This window comes from Protopterus annectens, chromosome 10.part0 (assembly GCF_019279795.1).
Source record: "Protopterus annectens isolate FY-2018-M chromosome 10.part0, PAN1.0, whole genome shotgun sequence".
Taxonomy (NCBI): domain Eukaryota; kingdom Metazoa; phylum Chordata; order Ceratodontiformes; family Protopteridae; genus Protopterus; species Protopterus annectens.
Genome location: NC_056744.1, coordinates 340,725,986 through 340,748,653, shown reverse-complemented (window position 1 = coordinate 340,748,653; position 22,668 = coordinate 340,725,986). Strand labels below are relative to the sequence as shown.

Sequence of the window (22,668 nt, the reverse complement as noted above, 5' to 3'; positions counted from 1 at the left end):
TGTTTGCAGTTTTAAACAGGATAATACCCTGGAGTTCATCCACGTGCAACTCACCTTGGATAGAGTCCCTTACCATATCTTACCAAGCTGTAGGTCACCATCTAAGTCTCAAATCCCAACTCTATAATCTAGACGGAGTGGATGTACTCTCTATCCAGAGGCAGACAGTAAATATTCCTTAACATACTCCCCAAACATAATTTTTAACAATCTCCCAACTAACATACCCCCCCCCCAATTAAGATGCACATGTTACAAAGGGACACAATTGGGTTGGGTTGTGTAGCTAAGCTGAAAAAGGACCTGGTGGTCATTAGCCTAGTATATACCTATGAACCTATAACATGGGTTTTATGGGTTAGCATAAATTGTATATATTAAGGGGTATTTAATTGTGTATAGTCTGAAGATATGATGTGCCTGTCTGAAATGTGGCAGAGGAAAAAAATCAGTGTCTAGGAAAAAAAGAAAGCCAGTGTATAACTTGTATCCTATTATATGGTTGCCCTGACCATAACCTTTCAAGAGTTGTTTGCAAAAGTGAATATTTTCATTGTTGTATTCATAAAGAAAGTAAGGTTTACACAAGACGATTATCACATTGAGTAGGTATATAGAGAAAATAGATGTATTTACTCAAGAAGACTTGGTGCAAGGAAAGAAAGATATTAAATTTATTTATTTACCTACTTATATAAACATTTTTACCCAAGGAAGATCAGTGATCCTTAAGGAACTTTTGAGGCCAGCTCAGTTTTACAGTAAAAAAAACTATATACATACAAATAAAATACAGTACATCGCAGTATAAAACTACAGTACAAATGACTTCCATGGAGCTTTCATGTTCAAGGCCAGCTAATAAAGAAGATGGTGTAAGATAACATTTTCCCATCTATCACCATGTTTGGATTCTAGCATACAGGCAAGGCAGTAAGGACATTAATTCCCTTGTTGTTGTCCATTTTGTGTTTAAGCTTTAAGAAGGTCATTTGAAAGGTTTAGTCAGTGAGATCCCTGAGATGGTAGTAGGCTGAAGGAATAGCACCGCATTTGGGTTAAATTACTAACCCTTGTATGATTGTACGTTAGCCTTACCGTAGAAATGAGCACTCCCCACTCTTAGTACAGTAGTAGCTTATCCTGAAAGGCTTGTACTCCTGTGCTGTAAATTAGTAAATTTAAAAGCCTGGTTAAGACCACTGCAGTTTAGTAATATTTATTCTTGGAGACATGGCTGGCCTCATAAAGGTATTTAGCATATTCTGTCTTTAACGATGACTCAATTTATGGATGAAAACTAGTTTTAGAAAAATGATTTTAATAGTCAAGATTTTAACAAACACTGTGAACGGCTGAGTACTCAGTCATTTGATGTCTGGCTTACTATCCCCTTGACCCTCAGTATCTAGTTTTGTCTAAAGTTTGTATAATTCTACTCAAGACTGTAATTCCAGATATATCACAGAGCTGACCACTTCAGTACCATGGAATGTTTTAAGGTAGAAAAAGAAGGAATAGACAATGGTAAGTGGAAATATAAATGATTTACTACATTTATTTTGAAATTTGAAAGGTTCAAAAATTCTTAATGGACTGCGTTTAATGGAGATCGCAGTGACTAAAAGTAATGCAGTCAGCAGAAACTTAGTTTGATTTTTAAGTCTTGTGTAGATGGGGTGGGAATAGATTGGTTTTGGTGCAGATATGCAAACGAAAGTTCAGTATAACAATTAACTTGATACGAAGGTCCCCAAAGATTAACTTGATATTGAGACATGGTGCACTTTTGAAATATACATGCTTTAAGAGACTTTTGAAGTTATTAACTGAAAAGTTGTGGGTAGATTTTAATATAAAATTTCAGTTACACTAATAATAAGTGATTTAAGTGCTTTAATATTCTGAAATTTAGGAGAATACTAAAATACAGCACAGTACTGTAGAATTCATAGCAGTCTAACATTAAAGTAATTAATGTATTAAATGCAAGCACAAAATCATGTAAAAGAAAATAATCTAAAAAAAAGTATGTAATCTGTAAAAAATAAAAAAAATAATGAAAAACGATTAACATTTGGGAAGTCTGGACACCATCCTGTACTCGTAGTGCACTGATGTATCAAGCCACAGCATTAGTATATGCAGATCGGCCTTATTCCAGGGCCATGGTCCGAGACGCCAGCACCAAAGGTTATTGCATGCGGTCACCACGGCCCAATCCTCAAAGTGTCAGCAATCGTTCGGTCAGGGGCGCATTTCCAGTACGTCCAGCTTTTTCTTGTGGTCCGCATTCACCGGCGTTCAGAAATCAGTTTTCTGGCGTTCTGAAAGTGGGGGAATTTTTGTTTTGCAGACCCCCTGCAGTTTGTGGACCTCGCTTGGGGTGGCCTGTTGAATTTTCTGGAAGCAGATATAGTGCCCGGGAGTTACCATTTGTTGTGTATACCTTGCTTAGGGCCGATTGCACGACGTTGTTATTACCGCTTTCTTTGTAATAACAGATTTAGGATAGAGAGAAGGTTAGACTTATACGATGCTGTGTTTATAAAGCTACCGCGTGTTGGAAAGCGCACAGCCCCTAGCTTTCACAAGGTTAAGCATAAAGCAGCAGAGTTTATAAGAGGTGCCAGACAGGGAGAGACTTCTTTTCAAAAGAGAGGAAAGAAGCAGCAAAGTTTGATGGCCTCACAGGTAGGGGAGTCTCGCGAGGGAAGTAGGTCAGGCTGGGAGTGTCCTCTCAGGAAGGTGGCTGCCTTTGTTCAGCTTCCAGGCTGAGGCTCTTCTCAGAGCAAGGTTCTTCCTCTCTCCCTTAGGCTGTAGGGCTTCAGGCTTGGGGGCTTCTCCCTCTGCTTGTCTGGGCCAGTCTCCTAAGCCTAGTTTCCCAGTTTAGGTTTGAGGGGCAAGATGAGGGCCTAGGGCCAGGTTTTACTATGATTTCTAGGATGTTTCTCCTGATAAGGAGTTGCTTAAAAATGAATGAGCTTGAGAGTTGAGAACCTGAGGTGGATGACTTGAGTTCGGATGCCCATCTGAGTGGAGTCTTTCTCTGAGACCTGAGTTTTTGAGTTTTCGAGCATTGATTATTCCTCCCATTTTATTCTGCTCCTTCAAGACTTTCTGATGTGAGGATTTTTTTTTTCCTTGGGAATTCTTCCCATTTTTCTTTTTTTTTATAAAGGCTTCCATGAATCCTGTTTTTACCCCCCTTGGGGCATTCTTAGTTATACCTCCTGGATTGAATCCTTTCCCCCCAGGGTTTGCAATAGCTTCCCTGCTATACCTTTGAGCCCTCTATCTGTGGAAGTGTTGTGGAAGGTGTTAAAAGGTGCCTTCCTGTCCATACATTTCCTGCCCCAGTTAAACGTTATAGGTTAAACAGTCTCCTGGGGAAAGATAAAATGAAGGCCATAGTCCTAAAAAAGACTGCAGACCTTGACTAGAGGCATCAAAGGAAAGAAGCTGTGGATTGAAAGTGTTCCTGTTCCTCCTATCAGAATTATAAGTTGGAGGACTTTGTTTCACATGGAAAAATGGGCAGAAGGTTCTTACTTCTACCACTTGGAGGCGTTGGGGTTATGTGATCATATCAGATGTATCAGACATTACCTTGTGTCTTGTTGAAGTCTAAATTGGATGCTCTGGCTGAAGGTATTGAGTGTAAGGGTTTTGAGTGTGTGTCTGCCTGTGTGGTGGAACATTCAGGTTCTGTTCTTAAAGGTTCGTTTTTCAGTGATTTTCCAGGTGTATGCCACTGGTCCTTCTGGTTTGTGATTGCCCTTTCTGCCCTGTTGAGAGAATTTTCCAGTGTATGCATGTTAAGAAAGAGTTTTGGAGACAAGGCTTTCTGATTGCAAGGTTTGGTTCGCCTGTGGAAGCAGTTTGCCTGTTAAAATTTTTGCCAAAGGCACTATAACTGTTAAAGATTTTGCAGGTACAGCCCAGGGCAGGGCAGAAACTAGCCTACTAGGCCTAGAGAGGGAAGTCTAGATGATTGGATTCCCAGACAGGTAGGTCCCTTTTAGTTAGCTGCAGAGGGCAGGCTCAGTCTCAGAGGCCAGATCTGGAGTTCTTGGCCTGGCCAGAGGCCAGTGGTGCAGCAGTCAGTAGTCCTTCAAGGCCAAAGTTTTCAATTACCCAACAAGCCAATTGGGGATATTATTCACCACACTTAGGGGTTCCTTTTATCTTTCACCTTTTAATTTTTCTTTAGAATGCTATCTTCTGGATATTATTCACCATGACGACAGGGTTTCCTTCCATACCTTGCCTCCTTTCAAAGGCATTTCTCATTCCCTCCCTCTTCAAGCTAAGAGGCTCACAAGCAAATTTATTTGTCTCTTGCTCATATTAAAACCTTTCAGTCAGTTCTGTGCGGAAAGGGGGGAGATTTTATTCTTGCCTCGGTTCTAGTACCAAGTTTAGGGAACACGAGACCCAATTGCTGTTGACTCTACAAACACTTATAACTCTCTGGGGCAGTTCAAAATGATGGTAAGCTTAACTCTTTTTAAGTTCAAGGCAGCAATGCCGCTGGTATCTTTTAGATCTGGAAGAAGCTGGCCTTCATCTATAAATTTAGATAAGTTGCAGGCAGTATCCACAAGCTTATTCACAAATGTTCAGTATCTTCAAAGCTTTGCCTGATTCTGGCTAGCTGCTTCAGGCATAAGCATGCCAAATTCTACCTCAAGTGATAACTCACTTCAGGCTAAAGGAAGGAATATCATCATCTACAGCAAAGATGCCTGGTCACAGTGCTAAGATGCCTAGGGTATTCCCTGGCTCCGAAAAGAGTAGTCTATAGCTAGAATGCAAGACATGTGTAGACTGACAGTGAGACTGAGTACAGCAGCCTAACCAATCATCTTTTATCCCCGGACACTGAACAGATCAGCTCCAGATACTCTTTTCTTTAATTCCTTCAAAACAACAGCTGTCTGGGTGCGACTTCAGCATCTTCATCTTCAATCATGGACTCTTCCAATCTGTATGCTTCCCTCCTTATTCATGGCATCTTGTCTTGGTGGTTGGTATGCATGCCAAACTGCATATGACTAACTCACCAAAAAATCTCAAATCATTCAAAAGGACAATTCACAGGACTTTTGGAATTTTGTCACCTCAGGAATGTCAAGTAAAATGCTAGACAAGGAGACCCGCAGAGAGGTGTCAGAGACCTCAGGGAACTGGAAGACAGATACAGCTTGGGGAGCTCATCTAAAGACAAAGTGCCTACAAGACAAGTGGGGAGCCCAACTGGCATGAAAGTGGATCAACAGGTGCCAGTATTATAGTTCAGTTTCAAGGAGTTACTTCAAGAGATGTTAGCAGTTCAGTTTGCATTATTGCTGCTTTCAAGGAGTTACTTCTTTGTTCCACAGCTGTGTTGATTAACAAACATTCTACCATGTGGTACATCAACAAATGGGACAGGGGGAGACATCCTCAGTCTGCAACTTCTGATAAGGTTTCTGCCGGAGCACAGAACTCCTTAGCAGATGTATTAAGCAGACAAATTTGCATCGGCGAGTGGAAAACTGATCTTCATGCATAAACCGGAGATTCAGTGTGATCCACTGGACTCCAGACATGGATCTATGTATTTCAACAAAATGACAGTGTCAAAAAGTTTTGCACACATATCTATTCTATTTCCACACTAAGCTTGGAGCTCTTCTTCTTCAGTTGGAAAAATTTCATCACACAATGCTGGAAGTGGATTCTCTTTCTTTCAGTTGGAAAATCTTCCATGGGTCAAGCCAAGGCCTCTTTGTAATAAGCCAAGAAGGTGCTTCTAAAAGACCAGCCAATTAGCAAAGAGATAGATTTAGACTGGCAGGAGGCTGGTAAGTACCCTTTGTCTTTACACCTGTTGTCTGTTGCCTTTTCTCCATTGCCTTTACCCTGTTTCAAGCTCCTATTCTCCTCACTACAATGTCAAGCTTTCTGTGTACAGCAAACTCTCTCTATCTTTCAGTTTTTTTAAATTTTGTTTCTCAAGGCCAGAGAGTCTCAGTTTCCTCAACAAGTTTTAAATGTGATTAAGGGAATTAGAAGGAGAAAGTGCAGAAAAATGTTTGAGAAGACTGAGTTTGGAGTGCAGCAAACAATTTGCAATTACTTGAGCCAAGTTTGGGTGTGGCTCTTCAATATCTTACTGAGTTACTGGACAACTCTTTGTCTTTCTCTTCCATTGTGATTCACCTTCAAGCAATTTCAGCTCACTATGATTGTTCAGATTTTTTTTCGGGGGAAGACAAGAAATTTTTTCAAGGACTCCTGAAGATCCCAAATCTCACTACTGGTTGAACTTTACCTACTAACCCCTTGAGCTTTTGTAGAAACTTAAGGCTGAAATAATTTGTCATGACTTCTCAGTTTTTGTTGGCCATGTTGCTTGCAAGAAAAAGTTTGGTTTTTAAGGGCCCTTTCTGGCAGTGGCTCAGTGGAGCCTTTCCCTTTTTGAGGCAGATCCGCATCATTTTTCACTTTCCCTCCTTTCCTAAGGTACTACATTTTATGTGTTTCCTAACCAAAAACCATTCATTTTATTTGTTTACCTAAATCATTTTAAAATAAAGGGGAAAGATTTTAACCTTTTTAAGACACACAGGCTATTATGAGCTATTGGAGCAGGACTAAGGATTTTGACTAGTCTCAGCAGTTGTTTGTTTCTTTTTTTTTTTGATTTTGAAAGGGTGTCAAAAGGTCTTCCTGTGTCAAAACAAACTATGATTGGGTATATTGTGTTGCATATATTTTGTTCATCATGGGGATTCCAGAGATGGGATTAGGCCCTTCTCCTAGGCCCCAGGGGCTTCCCTTTCACAGCATGCTAACTAAGGCTATGGATATTTTGATATTTTGGAGTTCAGTGGAGTTCAGTGCATCTAAGCTCTCTCCTTCTCCTCTCTCTCTCTTCTAGGGCTGGTTTTGCCAGCTATTTTGTGTTTGGCATTGTGTCAGTTCCTGCTTCCTTATAGATGCTGCAGCCTCCCCTGCTTTCCTGCTTGGGAGATTTCAATTATTAGTCTGACTGCAGCAATGTGGAATGAAGAAGTACAGTTTTGTTTGTACCCCACATGTATATGTTCGAGATAAACATGATTGCTGATGTCCAGATCCCTGCCTCTCTCCCTCCTTCCCTGTGTTTGTAGGTGTGGTTGTGTAGGTGAGGTTATATTGCTGTATATGATATATATATATATATTTTTTAGTTTATTTTTTGGAGTTTTTTTTTTTTTTTTTTTTTTTCTCTTCCTTTCTCATCTGGAAGAAGGGAGACTGAAAGAAGGAGGATATGTCGTGCATAGTAGCCTGGACGCACTGATCGTCAGTCTAATGCGCGCGCGTGACATCGCGCCAGCACTATACTTGGGTATCAACGGACTGGACAGCCGGACAATAGTTAGTTAGGACTGCAGCAATGTGGATCCTCGTACATCTACATTTATGGTAGGTACAAAACTGTACTTTAACAATGTTGGACGGACAGTGGGAATAACCATTTCAGCAGCTAGACACACATGCAGCCCCTGTCTTATGAATGCATGTTCAATGCACATGTTAGTAACATGGTAGGTGCAGCAACGGTGTACATCAGCTGCAGTAAGTAATAAGGCTAGAAGGCTGGTGAGGAATAGGCTATTTTGGCAATGCCTGAAATTGCCTATTAGTCAGTAACTACTTAGTTGAAATTGTTGCCAAATAGTGCTTCAGTGAAACTTCTTATGCTTGGAATTGAATTTTTCATATCCAGTAGCATCAGTTACATAAATCTTTTGTGCCTGAATGGATTTTTCAAAGTAGCACTGTGTTAGCATAACTGTCAACTGTCCATATTTTTGCTTCATTTTTATAGTCTATTCATTATAAAATTTATTGTTTTCTAGTAAATCAGTGAGTATTGAAGTCACTAAAAATAATGACAGATGTGTGCTTCAGATTTCATATCCTTCAGAAAGTGCATAATACAAAGCATGTTACTCTAGAAATTCTTTAAGTTTATAATAGCAATAATTAAAATCTTAGCAATAATTAAAATCTGTCCCTATTTTTAGGGCCTTTGTCCCCAACTATTTTTGGCTTTGTCCAGATTTCTTGCTTTAAGAAGTTGAGAGGTGTGTGTGTGTTGGTCATTGCTGACCAAAGACTCTTTAATCATTCATTTATTACATGCCCTATGGTTTCTTAAACAGTTTATTGGGGGGGGGGGGGTGTAAGCTACAGATACTACCACTTGTCCAAGGGTGTCATAAAATTCTGGTGTGCTTATACAGTGGACACTTGTTTCTTTGTGTAAGTGCATGCTTTTTCATGTTTTAATAGATAATTAATAGTATAGTTAATCACAATAAAAGTACCACACCAGATCATCCACTGTTTTCAGTATGTGTCTAGCAAGTGATAGCATCACATAAAACAAATAAAATGCCATTGTGAATAACACCAGTGGATGTTGTGACACCGTAGGATCATAGGAAGTTACTAGGCTATTGGCCCTGAGGCCCTTATAAGTCTAGCCAAGAGTTTAGCCCATGCTTAGACAAGTCAGCACCCAATGCCCCTGTATAGCAGGGACACAGGTGGAATCCCAGGGGCGTATTTTCTGTTTCCCATCCAGTTATCCAGGTTGCACTTAAAAAGGGGCAATGAGGTACTCTACTTGATGTGCAGAGGGAGTCTGTTCCACAGATGGGGGAGTCTCTGGCACACAAATCTGATCCTCCAAGTTCCATTGATGTCACAGACCAGGTTGAGGTCTCGCTTGTGGGTTACTCACGTGGACCTTGACTTGCAGATATTCAGCAGTCCCATCAACGCAGGGGGTCTGAGTTTGCTTTGTCTGCCAGACAGAGATTACTTCTGAGGAATCTGTATGAAACTGAGTAGAGGGACAGGGCTTTTAGTCTATCTGTGTGATAGATGTTTGAGGCCCTGGATTCTCCTGGTGAGGAACCTCTGTGGTCTCTCCAGCTGCTTTGTGAGGTACATGCCGAAAGGGGTGTTGTACTCAATAATAGGCCTTAGGCCTTCTAAGGGAAAAATACAGGGATGTTATGACCTCCTTGTCCCTGGATGAGATACCCATACTTATGATGTGGGTCATGTAGAAAGCGTTCCATACAATAGAAGCAACATGATGGTCAAAAGTCAGGTTGCTATCAACCTGGGTGCCCAAATCCCTCACGAGTGATTGCGTGCTTAAGATGTTATTAATGTGATAATTTGTGGGTACGTCACTATCCCCAAAGGGGTTGATGATGCATTTTTTTGGTATTCAGCTTGAGGCCATGTTTCTGGCACCAGTCATTTGTTTGGGTGAGACCCTCTTGAAGATGTCCACTTCACTAGGGGAATTGATGACAGACCCCAGCTTGCAGTCATCTGAAAACTTGATCAGCCATAGCCCACTGATTTTGGCCTGCATCTCAGAAAAGTGCATCCCAAATAACAGAGGCCTCAAGAATGATCCCTGGGGTAAGCCGCTCATTACGGGTCTACTGCTTGAGGTGGCTTCCCCGATTTTGAAGAGGTGGGTTCTATCAGTGAGTCAGTTTGCTACCCATCTGGTAACATATGGAGTTATGCCTCGCTGAGAGAGTTTATCCGTTATGCCCAAGTGGGGAACAGTGTCAAAGGCTTTGGCCAGGTCAAGGTAGGCAGTGTGCACTGGCTTCTCCTCATCCATGGCTTTGGCGACTGTCTCAGAGAAGTCGACCACATTTAACAGACATGACCTCATCTTAACAAAGCCAAACTGTTTGGGCTCGAGTGTTTGGAGGTTGCCAGTGTCCTTGTTAATGAGGTCTGTGATAATCTGTTCCATGGCCTTTGCAGATCAGGCTAATTAGGCTGATGGGTCTATAATTTCTTGGATCTGTGGATGCTCCACTTTTGTGCAAAGGGATGACGATGACTGTCTTCCACTCAGCTGGGACGAAGCCGGTACTCGGCTTTGGTTGATTAGGCCACCTAATGGTACTGCAGGTTCCTGCCTGAGTTCATGTAGGATGCAGCCTGGGATGTTATTGGGTCCCACAGAGGCTGTATTTTTTTACCTTTGAGGGAGCAGTGATGACCTGTTCCCTAGATATAAGGGGAAGGGGCAGGTGGGGGGACAGAGGGGTGAAGTTTTTACTGAATCTGTCAGCCAGAGAGTTGGCTATATCTGCGGCATTTGTATATATGGTGTCCTTGATCACCAGTTCTGAGCAGATGTGGGTACTTCCTTTGAGGTTGCGGACATATGTGAAGAAGGCCTTATGATTGTCTCTAGCAGACTTTGCCAATTTGGACTCAGTTTGCTTTGGAGGATTTCACTAGTGCTCTTGTTTGCTTTTTCAGGCTAAGGAGAGATTGCTTCAAATTGGGCATCTGCTTCTTCTTGGTCCTGGACAGCAATTTTATACTTGTATAATGCTTTGGTGTAGTGTTGGATATTGGTGCCAGTTCCTACAGAGGGGGAGAGGGCTGTGAAGCTTGTTTATAGCATCCCTCAGGAGTTTGTAATCAATCTGGAGAAGGTTTTTTGTTTGACCCTAGCTAGAGGGCGGTCGGGGGAGATGGTGACTTCAAAAGTGACTGCTTTATGATTGGATCTTACCAAGAGGATGATACTGTAGGGATGCTGTAATGTTTAATCCAAAATTAGGCACCGGAGACCAGCAGTTCCAACACACAAGTAATGTAATGTTCAAATACAGAAGAAGGAACACACATCCGCTTATAACATAAATGCTGATAAAAACACTTCCCCTTACGTTTTCGTTGTTTTTATTTTTGCTGTGTTTGAACATTAAATTACTTGTGTGTTGGAACTGCTGGTCTCCAGTGCCTAATTTTGGATTATTAGTTAAGTTTTTCTTCACTTTTCCACATCATTGCTGTTTAATATGCTGTAATGTTTACTCATGTTGGTTAATACCAAGTCCAAGATGCTATCACCTCTTGTGGGGTATCGACTAGCTGTTCCAAGACGTTTACATTAACAAAATAGAAGAATCTCAGGGCATTTGTGTTCTGGCATGAAGAGTTCTTCCAGTCTATGATTGGGTAGTGAAAGTTGCCCAGGATCAGGGTAAAGGGTTGAACTTTGATAGATTCGAAGAGGTCCAGATAGGTATGGCATCCTGAGTCAGATATGGGGGCCATTAGATAGCTATGATTTGAATAGGGGTCTTGTCAATGGTTAACTGCACCTGGAATGTCTCCTGTGTGACATACTGTTTGACCAGCCTGGAAGTGTGTATTTCTGTAATATATATTGAAACTCCACCTCCTTTAGCTTTACTGCCCACAGTTTGGGGTCTGAATGTATGATAGGATGAGTAACCAGGTAAGGTTGAGGTGCTCTCCGCATCTTTGTACCAGGTTTCTGTGACTGCGCAGATGTCCGCATTTTCCAGGGTTAAGAATGCTTGCAATGACTGCAGTTTCATGTTTGGACTCCTAGCATTTAGCAGCATGACCTTTCACTTGCATTTTGTTGAATTTTTATGTTGGTAGTTGTTCTAAAGACCAAATTACCACCATAACAGCTACAAACAAATGCAATCTGAGGGTCATGCTGCTCAACGTTAGAAGTCTAAATCTCAAACTGCACTCACTCGAAGCACTCCTTAAAATGGAGAACATCAACATTTGTGCTGTAACAGAGAACTGGTTCAAGGCAGCAGAAAGCACTCCCGCACTACCAAGCTATAACTCATTCCACACCTTTCGGCCCCAGAACTTGGACCAAAGCTCCAAAGGCAGTGGTGTTTCCATATTCATAAAGGATGTGCACACCTCCAGACTGCTAGCCCAACATAACACATCAGAGATACTTCAGATGCAGCTAACATTGGGTAAGACAGCGATTCAGGTTGCAGCCTGCTGTAGGTCCCCAACCATGTCCCCAAAACTCGCACTCCACGTTCCTAAGCACCCTGAAGACTATTAGGGTCCAACCTAACACCCTCATACTGGGCGACTTCAACTATCCCTCCATTAACTGGGAAAACTACTCATGTACCAATACACTTGCCCAATGTTTCCTGGAATTCATTAATTCCAATGCCCTGGACCAGCTCTTTCTTACCCCCACTAGAGGGAGCAACATCCTTGACCTGGTCATTATTAACATGGACGTCCGTTGCTCTACACCAATAGTCAACTCCTCTCTGATTAGATCCGGCCACAAATTAATTGCCTTGGAAATCCACATCCCTCCCACCCCCACCCCCAAAAGGTAACCACCATGAAAAACTTCTCCAAAGCTAACTTTGGGCTGCTAAAAACAGAGGTGGCTAACTTCACGGCACCCATGCAAATGGAGAATAGTTGCATGACTGCCGAATCATACACTAATGCACTGTACGAACACGTACACAAATGCATTGATCTCGCCATACCCAGTAGAACCAAGACGCTCTCCTCCAAAAAAAGGAAGCCAATCTGGTGGTCCCCTGCATAAGCAAACTCTACAACAGAAGAAGGAAACTGATGCAGAATAAGGTGAAGTCCCAAGGCTGGAAAAACTCCCTTATCAGCCTCAACAAAAAGTTGAGATCCCTCATCAAATCCTCTAAAGCTAGCTGTGAAAACAGAATTGCAGTAGATAGTAAAGACAACCACAAGGTCTTCTATAGTTATGTAAAGAATCTCCACAGCAATACCCAGATTTGCTCTGAGTTACTACACAATGGTACCTCCTATACCGAGCCAACATATATTGCCAATATACTGGCCGACAGATTCAGTGCCAACTTTACCCCTCTCTCCCTCCCCCCAAAGAACCAATCACAATACCAGTAGATTGCCAGGTACCCAGTATTACTGCTGCACATGTTAAAACAGCACTGCCCAAGGCCAAGAATACAGCTTCTATGGGACCTGACAATATCCCTGGCTGTGTTCTACATGAACTACAGAGTGAACTGGCACCTCACCTGTCTACCCTGTTCAGTCACAGCCTCACCTCAGGCTTTGTCCCTTCTGAATGGCGCACTGCTATAGTCATCCCTCTCCGCAAAGGAGGAGTGACTGCTGACCCTGGGAATTATCGCCCCATTAGCCAGATGAGTCTGATATGCAAAGCTATGGAACGCATCATCATGGAACTAATAAACAAGGATATAGGGAATCTCCAAACTCTGGATCCCACACAGTTTGGTTTTATGAAGGGTAGATCATGCCTGCTCAATTTGGTCGACTTCTTTGAGTCAGTCACCAGAGCTGTGGATGAAGGCAAGGTGGTTCATACAGCCTACCTTGATCTGGCCAAGGCCTTTGATACCATTCCCCACTCAGGAATCATAAAAAACTCACTAAGCTAGGCATCAACCCCTGTATCACTAGGTGGGTTGCAAACTGGCTCACAGAACCCACAGTATGAAAGTAGCTGTCTCACAGTGTGAAAGTAGTGGACTCCAAGTCAGACTGATGATTGGCCACGAGTGGAGTCCCACAGAGTTCAGTCCTGGGTCCTCTTCTGTTTGTTATCTACTTCTTTGAAGTCCAGGCCAACAAGAAGGGACTCTGGCTGACAAAGTTCACAGACGATTGCAAGTTGGGAGCTATTATTAACTCCCCAAGTGATGTTGACATCCTACAGAAATGCCTCACTGAGACCAACGACTGGTGTCAGAACCATGGCCTTAAACTCAGTGCCAAAAATGTGTTGTCATCCCCTTTGGGAAAAACCCAGTTCCCACGAATTACCAAATTGATGGTAGTCCACTGAACACAGAAGGCATTATAAGAGATCTGGGGAACACAGGTTGACAGAAACCTCTCTTTTGACCACCACATTGCTACTGTGGTCAGAAAGTCCTTCTACGTGACACATCTCATTACTAAAGGTTTTGCATCCAGGAAGAAAGAAGTCATTGTCTCCCTCTACTCTTCCCTCATTAGGCCAGTCATCGAGTACAATGCCCCATTTGGCATGTACCTCACTAGACACCTGCAAAAACTGGAGAGGCCACAAAAGTACCTCTTAAAGAGGATCCTAGGCTTTAAACACTTGTCCTATATGGACAGGCTCAAAAAAACTCCAACTGTTCTTTGTCTCATATCGGCTACTTAGAGGCGATCTTTGCTTGGTTTACAAAGCCATGTCTGACCCAGCTCTGTTAGAAATGCTACATCTAAAGAAATCCCAATCCCTCCGCACCACACACTCCAGAGACCTCTACCTCATTACCGCAATCAACAGAACATGCTAGAGGGACAGGTTCATAACCCAGAGACTGCCCATGCTATGGAATATACTTCCCATGCATGTCAAACAGAGCACCTCACTGGCCCTCTTCAAGAGAAATCTTAAGTGGATGAGAAATGGAAAATTCATCCCGGGGATCACTCTAGTGGCTCTACTCGACAGAGGCACTGGGAACTAAGGTCAGGTGGCACGATGCCAGGGTAATCCTATGGGCTAGGCTTGTAAAGGCTCCAGGGCCATTAGCCTAGTACACACCTATGAATCTCCTCACCTTTCCTAAAAAAGGCACTGTGGGGGAGACAAGAAACTTACCCAGAAGCCTGAAACCCAAGTGAGACAGATGCAGGCCATCTCTGGCAAAGCATCATGGTCTGTCAATCATATCTTCCCAGGCTGTCAGGTACTGGATCATCCTGGAGTGATACCAGAAACTAAGCCAATTGTTAAAGTTAATAATTTTCTGTTTGTATTGAGGCATCATTGTGGGTGACTGTAGAGTGCTGCTTAAGGCTAGGGACATACCTGCCTGGGACAGACATTCATCAAGCTCAATTATGCCTCTCTTCATGTAGTCCAGGTAGGTATGTCTCAAGTCATTCATGCCAACATGGACTATGACAGAGTCTGTTGTTGAGAGACTTGAATACGTATGTGATATGGTGGATTCTGGCACCTGACAGGCAAATAAAAGTGACTTTCTCCTTATCCAGCCTGGTGAGAGGCACTTCTGTGTGTCTCACAATGGAGTCTCCTATGACTAATGTGTTGGGTTTATGGTTAAACCTTATTTGTTGTGAGACACAGGTGTGTGAACTATGCGTGGTATGTGGTGTGGAGGGTTGTGGAGATCACCTGTGTTTTTGCTTCTTGTCTCCTTTGTTGGGTATATTTTTGTTGAGGACCTCCACATATGTGGGTGTGTGTTGTGTAGGTGTGGGTGTCTTGAGGTGTAGCGATTGTGTTGACAACCTTCAATGCCAGATATACTGGCTTGCGAGGGAGAGAGCATAGACTCTAGGTTCTAATGTAATTGCATCTCTCTCACAAATTGTGTTCCTAGGTGGTAGTAGTAGATGGTTGTCCGTGTACATGAGACAGTTGCTACTCTGTTTCAGGATGCCCGTATCGGCCAGACTGGCAGGAGAAACTGTAGGAAATTGTCCATTCATATTTGTCAGACTCTGAGGGAGAAAGGCCAGGGAGAGCTAAGGGGTAGGCCGAAAGCCCAAGTGCTTAAACTAAAATTAAGATGCTTAGAATAACACTTAAAATTTAAACAGGCTATAAACAAGCAGTAATAACTGCAGCAGAAAAGATGCAGTTGAACACTTTAGAGAACAAGCAGCAAGTAGCAGAAAAACAAAGTGAAGTAATAGAGTAGGAGGAGAAAACACACATAGTAAAAGCAGCTGAATAAAGTGTTTTTTTTAAGTAAAGTGGAAAGAGAGAGAGGAGGAACAGTTAAGTCAAGTGCAAAAATATACTTGTATCAGCTCTGTATTTCCAGATTGTTTAAGAAGCACTCTGTCAGGCACAGTGGAGCTTCTAGCAAGATAAGCACAAAGTCGAAAAAAGTTTAATATTTTTATACCAGCAAGATAAAAGGCCCTTCCGAGGCCAAGCCTTGAGGAAATCAGATAACACAAACGCTGTTTGACCAGTAGTTCCACCCTGGAATGAGTACTGCAAACTTCCTGTTGCCCCCAGAAAGCTGTAAAGGACCCCCTATGTGAAACCAGTTAGTTCAAGCTGAAGTCTGTGCCAAATGTCTTAAAACAGAAATAAAAATTTCAGAAAGGATCAAGAAACCAAATTCAGACAGAGGTCAAGCAAATATATAAATGCAGACACAGATAAATAATAATTCAGTCAAGCAAATAAAAGCAGCACAGTACTGTTAAAAATCACTGAACGGTTAGATCAGGTCCAACAAATATACTTATATCAGCTCTGTATTTCAAGATTGTTTAAGAAGCAGTCTCAGTCAGGCACAATGGAGCTTCTAGCAGAGACAGTTGCCACACAGTGTGTATATAGATGTTCCTGAACATTATCTTTGTATTGTGTATGGAATATATGCACATTCAGCATACCATGTCTTCATTCATCAAAATGTATGCATTCAATCTTTCAGTGAAATGTTATTGCTCATTGTTAAAAATGACAGTCACTGCGCTAAACGGATTTTTTAGGAGGGAACTGGGGTAGAGAGAAATTAGACCAGTATCATAGTAGCGCTTGGATTCACATGGGATCCAGGAAAATGACTGATGTGTGCATGTGGTGTTCATTTGGTGTTTCATTGTCCATTATTACTGAATCTGTTTCTGACTGTATGAGTTGCCTAACTTCATTTGGCTTTTGATTCTTTAGGGACACCGTACTGGTAACTGCTGGTGCTGGAGCTGCAGGGCTGGCTGCTCTAGATATCGCTTCTAATGTGCTTGGAGCAAAGGTAGGTAAAAAAAATTCTGTTCTATCTGGCATAGTGGGAAGGAGTGCTTGAAAGGATGACAATATGCATGGAATATGTTTTTTGCTCTCTGAAAGAATGAAAAGATGGAAAATGTTTTCTAACATGGATACATGGTGCTGGAAGGAATTTTGTTGATGGTGACTTGCATAGTGTTAGGTGTTCAGTTATGTGGTTGATGACCGTCTTACTGTAGCACTTTTGATCAGAGGCAGCTGAATTAATAGATTTTTGTACTTCAAAACTCAACTTTCTCCAATATTTTGTGACAAGTTATTATAATTAAGTGAAGGGTGGAACTAGTCCTTGCCCTACATAGGAGGTGTGAAGAAGCACAACTCCTACAGAAGACAGTAAAGTCTGAAAGCCAGTTTCTCAGCTGTTTGTGATCTGGCAGACTTTTGACTAAATGGTCATAAACAGAACAATAGAGGAACTTATTGCTATGCCACAGACTAATGCATCTCAGTAGAACAAAGCAACCTTGGTTCCTTTTCCAGTTTTCTCCAGTAAATTCCAGCCCTCTCGTGCCTATTGTCTAGATCCCTAATTGCTACTGGCAGAATCTCCTTTCTCCATTCCTGTGTTGGCTTAGTTCTTAGAATACTTTCTGCTATTTTGTGGATATAATACTCTGTATGATTATTGTTATTTTCCTTAAATGCATGCATCCAAAATCCCAGTCTGTCCTTGTTGCTTGACATTTCCCCCGTTTCTACAGCATCCCTTTCCACTTTGAATTATAGTTTTCTGTTTGTGCTATGTATAGGAGCCTTAACTGTGTAGCTTTGAAATACCTCTTCAAATTGGGTAATCCCAAACTGCCCTGTTTTGCTGGAAGAATCAACTTATTCCACTTGGCCTTTGCTGTCTTCCCCTCCCTGATGAAGTCCTTCAGCTCTTTATTAAATGCTATCCACAACCTTTCCTCTGAGTGATAAAAATATGCCTGACCTGTGTGTAAGGCTAAAGGGACTAAAAACATTTTAACTGCTTGTATCTTACTATCCAAGTAACAAAGATTCCATTTTCTCCGTTTTTGTATTATCTCTTCCCACATATCCTTAGCTGACACACCAGAATCATTTATCTGAAGTAGTTAACTTCATTTGTGCAGCAACCTATGGAATTTGGATCCGACCTCGGATCTGAGCCGGCAGTTTTCAACAGCTTTAGATCCAAGCTCCAAGCTCTTCCCCCTACCCACAATCCCCTGCCAACCCTGACTGACCCCAGATCTAGTTTGCCGCGGTTATCCAACAGCAGCTTGATCTACAGCTCCAAGTCTTCGAGACTTTTGTGAGAAAAACATTTAACTTTTTCCTCTCCTTTCTTCTGTTTTTTGGTTGTGTGTGTTTACAGGTCCCTTTTTGTAAAAACCCTCTCTAGTTTAACTATATATTTTTTGGTCTTTTACCTCCCCCTTCCTTCGTGGTTCCGTTAGGGTTGTGTGTGTGTGTGTGTGTGTGTGTGTGTGTGTGTGTGTGTGTGTGTGTGTGTGTGTGTGTTTGGGGCCTAATGTGTGTGTTTCTCTCTTTTAGTTAAAATGGCTGAGGCCCCAAAATTGATCTTTTCTAAGTGCACCGAGTGTGGCCATAAGCTGTCTTGGGGTTGAACACCTGTCTTCTGGTTGTTCCATCTGTGCGGCGTTCAACCCCAGGGCACTCAAGGACCGGAGGTCCAAGCTGATTCTGGCGGGTCTTCTGACCCCGGATTCGGCTTCTACCTCCGGTCCTCCTGTGGCTCCCACTGCGGCGGCTGCCACTCCTGCTCCCCTCCCCCCGGCCGGGACTCAACCTCCCACCTTAGGCCTGGAGGAGAGGGAGGCCAGGAAAGAGAAAAGGAGGGAGAAGCACCACAATCGGCGGGCCAAGGCCTCTGTTTCGGCCCCCCCCCCCCGGCTAAGCAGTCTTCTCCCTCCAGGACTTCTGGGTCTCCTCCGTCTCTGATCCGGTCCCTGTGCTTTTCAGCGGGTCCTGAGGAGGAGGAGATCCGATCTCCTTCGAGGTCATCGAGGCGACACTCCCGTCCCACCTCGGTGGCCTCATCGAGATCAACCTGAAGTCTCACAGATGCAGATTTGGACCGGATGATGAGAAGATTCCTCCAGGCCCAACTGCAGATGGGAGTGCTCCTGCCCCCCCCCCCTCCGGGGGGAGCTCGACCCCTTTTTTTGCCCCGATAGCTCCTTCTCCGTCCCGCTTCCCGGGCTTGGAGTCTTCGGAGCTGGGCAGCCTTGGAGCCGGTGGTGTGTCGGCATCGATAGTCTTGGGTACTTCGGCGCCGACACTTTCCTCGAGTCTGTTGGGTCCATTTTCTTCAGATCCAAGCTCTCGGAGCCGAGGGCTGAGCTTTGGATCCGGTGGTATCGGTATGCCTTCGGCTCCGTCCAGGTCGGAGCATACTGGTCCGTCGAATCCGATCGCTTCGGCGCCGGCCCCAATCCATCCGTCGTATCCAAGGGAGGGTCTGCTTTCGGATCCCAGAGAGAGCAGCACTCCCTCGGCATTTGACGTGGTGGAGAGGACCCTGTTGAGAGATTCCAGGCCCCCAGCCCTTGCCACGGCTCCACCATGCACTCCTTCTCTGTTGGACCCGACTTCCATCACCCAGCCCCAGGGACAGCCTGCTCTGACATCCCAGTACATTCCTTTGGAACAAGACGTGGCTGGTGAGACCTCCTCGGACAGTCTCTCCCCCCCCCCCCCCCGAGGAGGTTCCTCACAAGTGAAAGTGCAAAAGGAGGCACCTGGACTCCCCCAAGTCCTTGACTGAGGACACGGATTTGGAGGAGGGGGATGGCTCCCCAAGATCACCCCCCGAAGATGTCTCATTTGGTGACATCATGGAGATGCTCAGGATAAGGGGGGGGGTGGTCTACCCCATAGACTACCTCGGACGAATCTGTGTTCCGGGAGGCATTTGAAGCAGGCTCATCTACCTCTTGGGTGTCCCCTCCGGCTGACCCCCTGGTAGATTTCATTACTACCAGGGTGTGGAAGGAGCCGGACACTGTGGAGCCAGTCCCCAAGCACCCGGACAAAATTCTTAGCCCACCCTCTGACAAGTCCCACTGGAGTAAGGGTCCCCCTGTAGATGCCATGTTGGTGGCGGCTGCCACCAAGAGGGAATTAGCTCAGGAGAGTCCCTCGGTTCATCCCCCGAGCAAGGAGTCTCGGTCGATGGAACGTTTAGGGAAGCGGGTCTTTATTTCGGCTACCTTCTCTGTGAGGTCGCTGAACTACATGGCACATGTGCTTTGGCTGCAGCGGGACCTTATCAAAGAGTACGCTGCGTCGCCCCCCGAGTGCATGTCGGCGGAGGACAAACGTTTGCACTCCACCCGGATGGCCACTCTCCGATCCATATCAAACACCTCTATGCGGCTTCTATCCCATGCCATGGAGGGAGCCGCTAGAGCCAGTGGAGCGGGCCTTGTCATGAGGCATCAGGCCTGGCTCCAGCACTGTGATTTCGCGGAACCCTTCAAGGCGTCTTTCGCTAATGCCCCTTTCAATGGTTCTGCCCTCTTTGGCAAAACTGTTTGCGATACCTTTGTCCAGAGCGAGAAGGATGGGAAGACGTTGTCTGCCATCGGAGTCTGCTTCTCTGCTCCCCAGAGGTCCTTCTCCAAGAACCAAAAGGGACAGAAGAAGATGGGGTTCCGGAAGTCGCAACAGTCCCGTCCCGCTCCGAACTCCCAGCCCTTCTGCGGCAGAGGAGGGCAGGGTGGACGCATCCCTAGAGGCAGAGGGGGCCGCACAACTTTGGATCCAGAGAACCCTTCTCGGACCAACCCACGCAACACCCCTGAGGGGTTGCCCGACTGCTCCACTCTGGAGGCAGTCGGAGGGCGTTTCTCGAAGCACCTAGCAGCTTGGGAGTCCATCACGACAGACCGCTGGGTGCTTCGCATTATATCCAGAGGATATCAGATTCCCCTCTCTCTTTACCCACGCAGCCCCAGATACCTCCCCGATGTCCCACCTGATCAGAGGGAGGCCGCAGCAACAGAAATCCAACAGTTGCTGGAAAAAAGAGCCATCCATCATATCCCCCCAGACCAGTGCGGGTCGGGGTTTTACTCTAGGTTCTTTTTAGTGCCAAAAAAAGATAGGGGACTTCAGACCTATCCTTGACATCTCCTCCCTGAACCTGTCAGTAACCAAAGAGAAGTTCTGCATGGTCACCCTTCAATCCATTCTCCCCCTTTTGCGGGAGAATGACTGGATGTGCTCTATAGACCTCAAGGATGCGTACTGCCACATTCCGATGGACAGGCAATCCAGAAGGTTCCTCCGCTTCCGGCTAGGAGCCAGTCATTTCCAATTCAGGGTCCTTCCCTTTGGTCTCACCACAGCCCCCAGGGTGTTCACCAAAGTGTTAGCAGTGATTGCGGCCCACCTGAGGCTCCAGGGAATCCGGGTCTACCCGTACCTGGACGACTGGCTCCTGCCCCGACAAGGCATCTACTCTGCGCAGCCAGAAACTACTTTATTCGTCTAGCTCCCTGGCTGGGGATCACTATCAACATAGAGAAGTCGTCTCTTACCCCGACTCAGACTATAGACTTCATAGGGGCAAGATTAGACACAAACCAGCTCCTAGCTTTTTTGACCACAGACCGGCTACGAACCCTGAGGCTACATGTGCGGGCCATTCTACATTCTCCAGCTCCTCCGGAGGAATTGGTCCTGAGGGCTCTAGGCTCAATGGCGGCGGCAATCAACCTTTTGCCAATGGCGCATTTGAACATGAGGGTCTTGCAGTGGACCGTCCAGGTCCAGTGGTCCTTCCTTCAATTTCCTCTGAGCCATCCCATTCCCCTCAGCAGGGCTTGCAAGAGGGCCCTCTTATGGTGGCTCCAATCTCCAAATCTCCAGGAAGGACGCCCCTTTTCTATGGCCCCTCCCCTAGCCACGGTGACCACAGACGCCTCCCGCCTCGGGTGGGGGGGGGCATTGTTCGGGCAGGACAGTCCAAGGCACGTGGGCCCTCACGGAGACCTCTCTGCATATCAATGTCCTAGAGATGAGGGCAGTGCTGTTAGCGTTGCAAGCACTTCAGCACCTTCTTCCTGTAGGAACTATTGCGATTCAGTCAGACAATATGTCTGTTGTCTGGTACATCAACAAACAGGGGGGAACCAGGTCCTACCCACTCTGTCGAGAGGCCATGAGGGTGTGGGAATGGGCGATCTCCACCAACCGCTTTCTTATAGCAACGCACATTCCGAGGTGGTCCAAAATCGTAGCGGACAGACTAAGTCGCACCATCCAGTTACACACGAGTGGTCTCTGAATATCGAGGTAGTGAATCAGATTTTCGCCAAATGGGGTCAACCCTATTGCGATCTCTTTGCTTCTCCCTCGAACACAAAATGTTACGACTACTTCGCTCTCATTTCCCCCTCCGGGGAACCTCCAAGAGACGCTCTGGTGCATGCTTGGCCTCCCAGTCTACTTTATGCTTACCCTCCTCTTCCTCTGATGCTGAAGTTTCTGCAGAAAGCCAGCCGGTTGGGGAGCAGGATAATCCTCATTGCCCCATTCTGGCCTCGTCAACCCTGGTTCTCTTACCTTTGGTCTCATCTGGTGAATCCCCCTTGGATTCTGGATCCCCATCCGGATCTAATATCCCACCCCCTAGATCTCCCAGTCCCGAATCTGGACAATCTCAAGCTCACAGCTTGGCTGCTCCAGTTCCACTTGTAGCTAGGACTCCCAGTATCTCTTCCCCAGTTAAAACTATTCTAGTAGCAGCACACAAGTCTTCTACTAGAAAGGTCTATAGTAGCAAATGGAAACGTTTCTCCATTTGGGCGAAACGTCGAAATTTGGATCCTTTCACAGCTCCTTTGCCAGCGGTATTAGACTACCTGTCAGGGCTGTTTCATCAGGGGGCTAGCTCCTCCACAGTCAAGGTTCAACTAGCAGCTCTCTCTCATTATCACGTGGGAAATGAACTGGGCCCTTTGATCACCACG

The 22,668-nt window shown here is 44.9% G+C and overlaps 1 protein-coding gene across 3 annotated transcripts in view; it reads left to right on the top strand.

Annotated features, from left to right (window-relative positions):
* LOC122813109 (quinone oxidoreductase-like protein 2) overlaps positions 1-22,668 on the top strand; it is a 666,821-nt gene that overhangs the window by 364,976 nt on the left and 279,177 nt on the right. For all 3 annotated transcript variants that reach the window (XM_044085237.1, XM_044085238.1, XM_044085236.1), the window contains exon 7: positions 16,583-16,664. In XM_044085237.1, the coding sequence (XP_043941172.1) occupies positions 16,583-16,664 (82 nt within the window). The remainder of the gene's footprint in view (positions 1-16,582; positions 16,665-22,668) is intronic.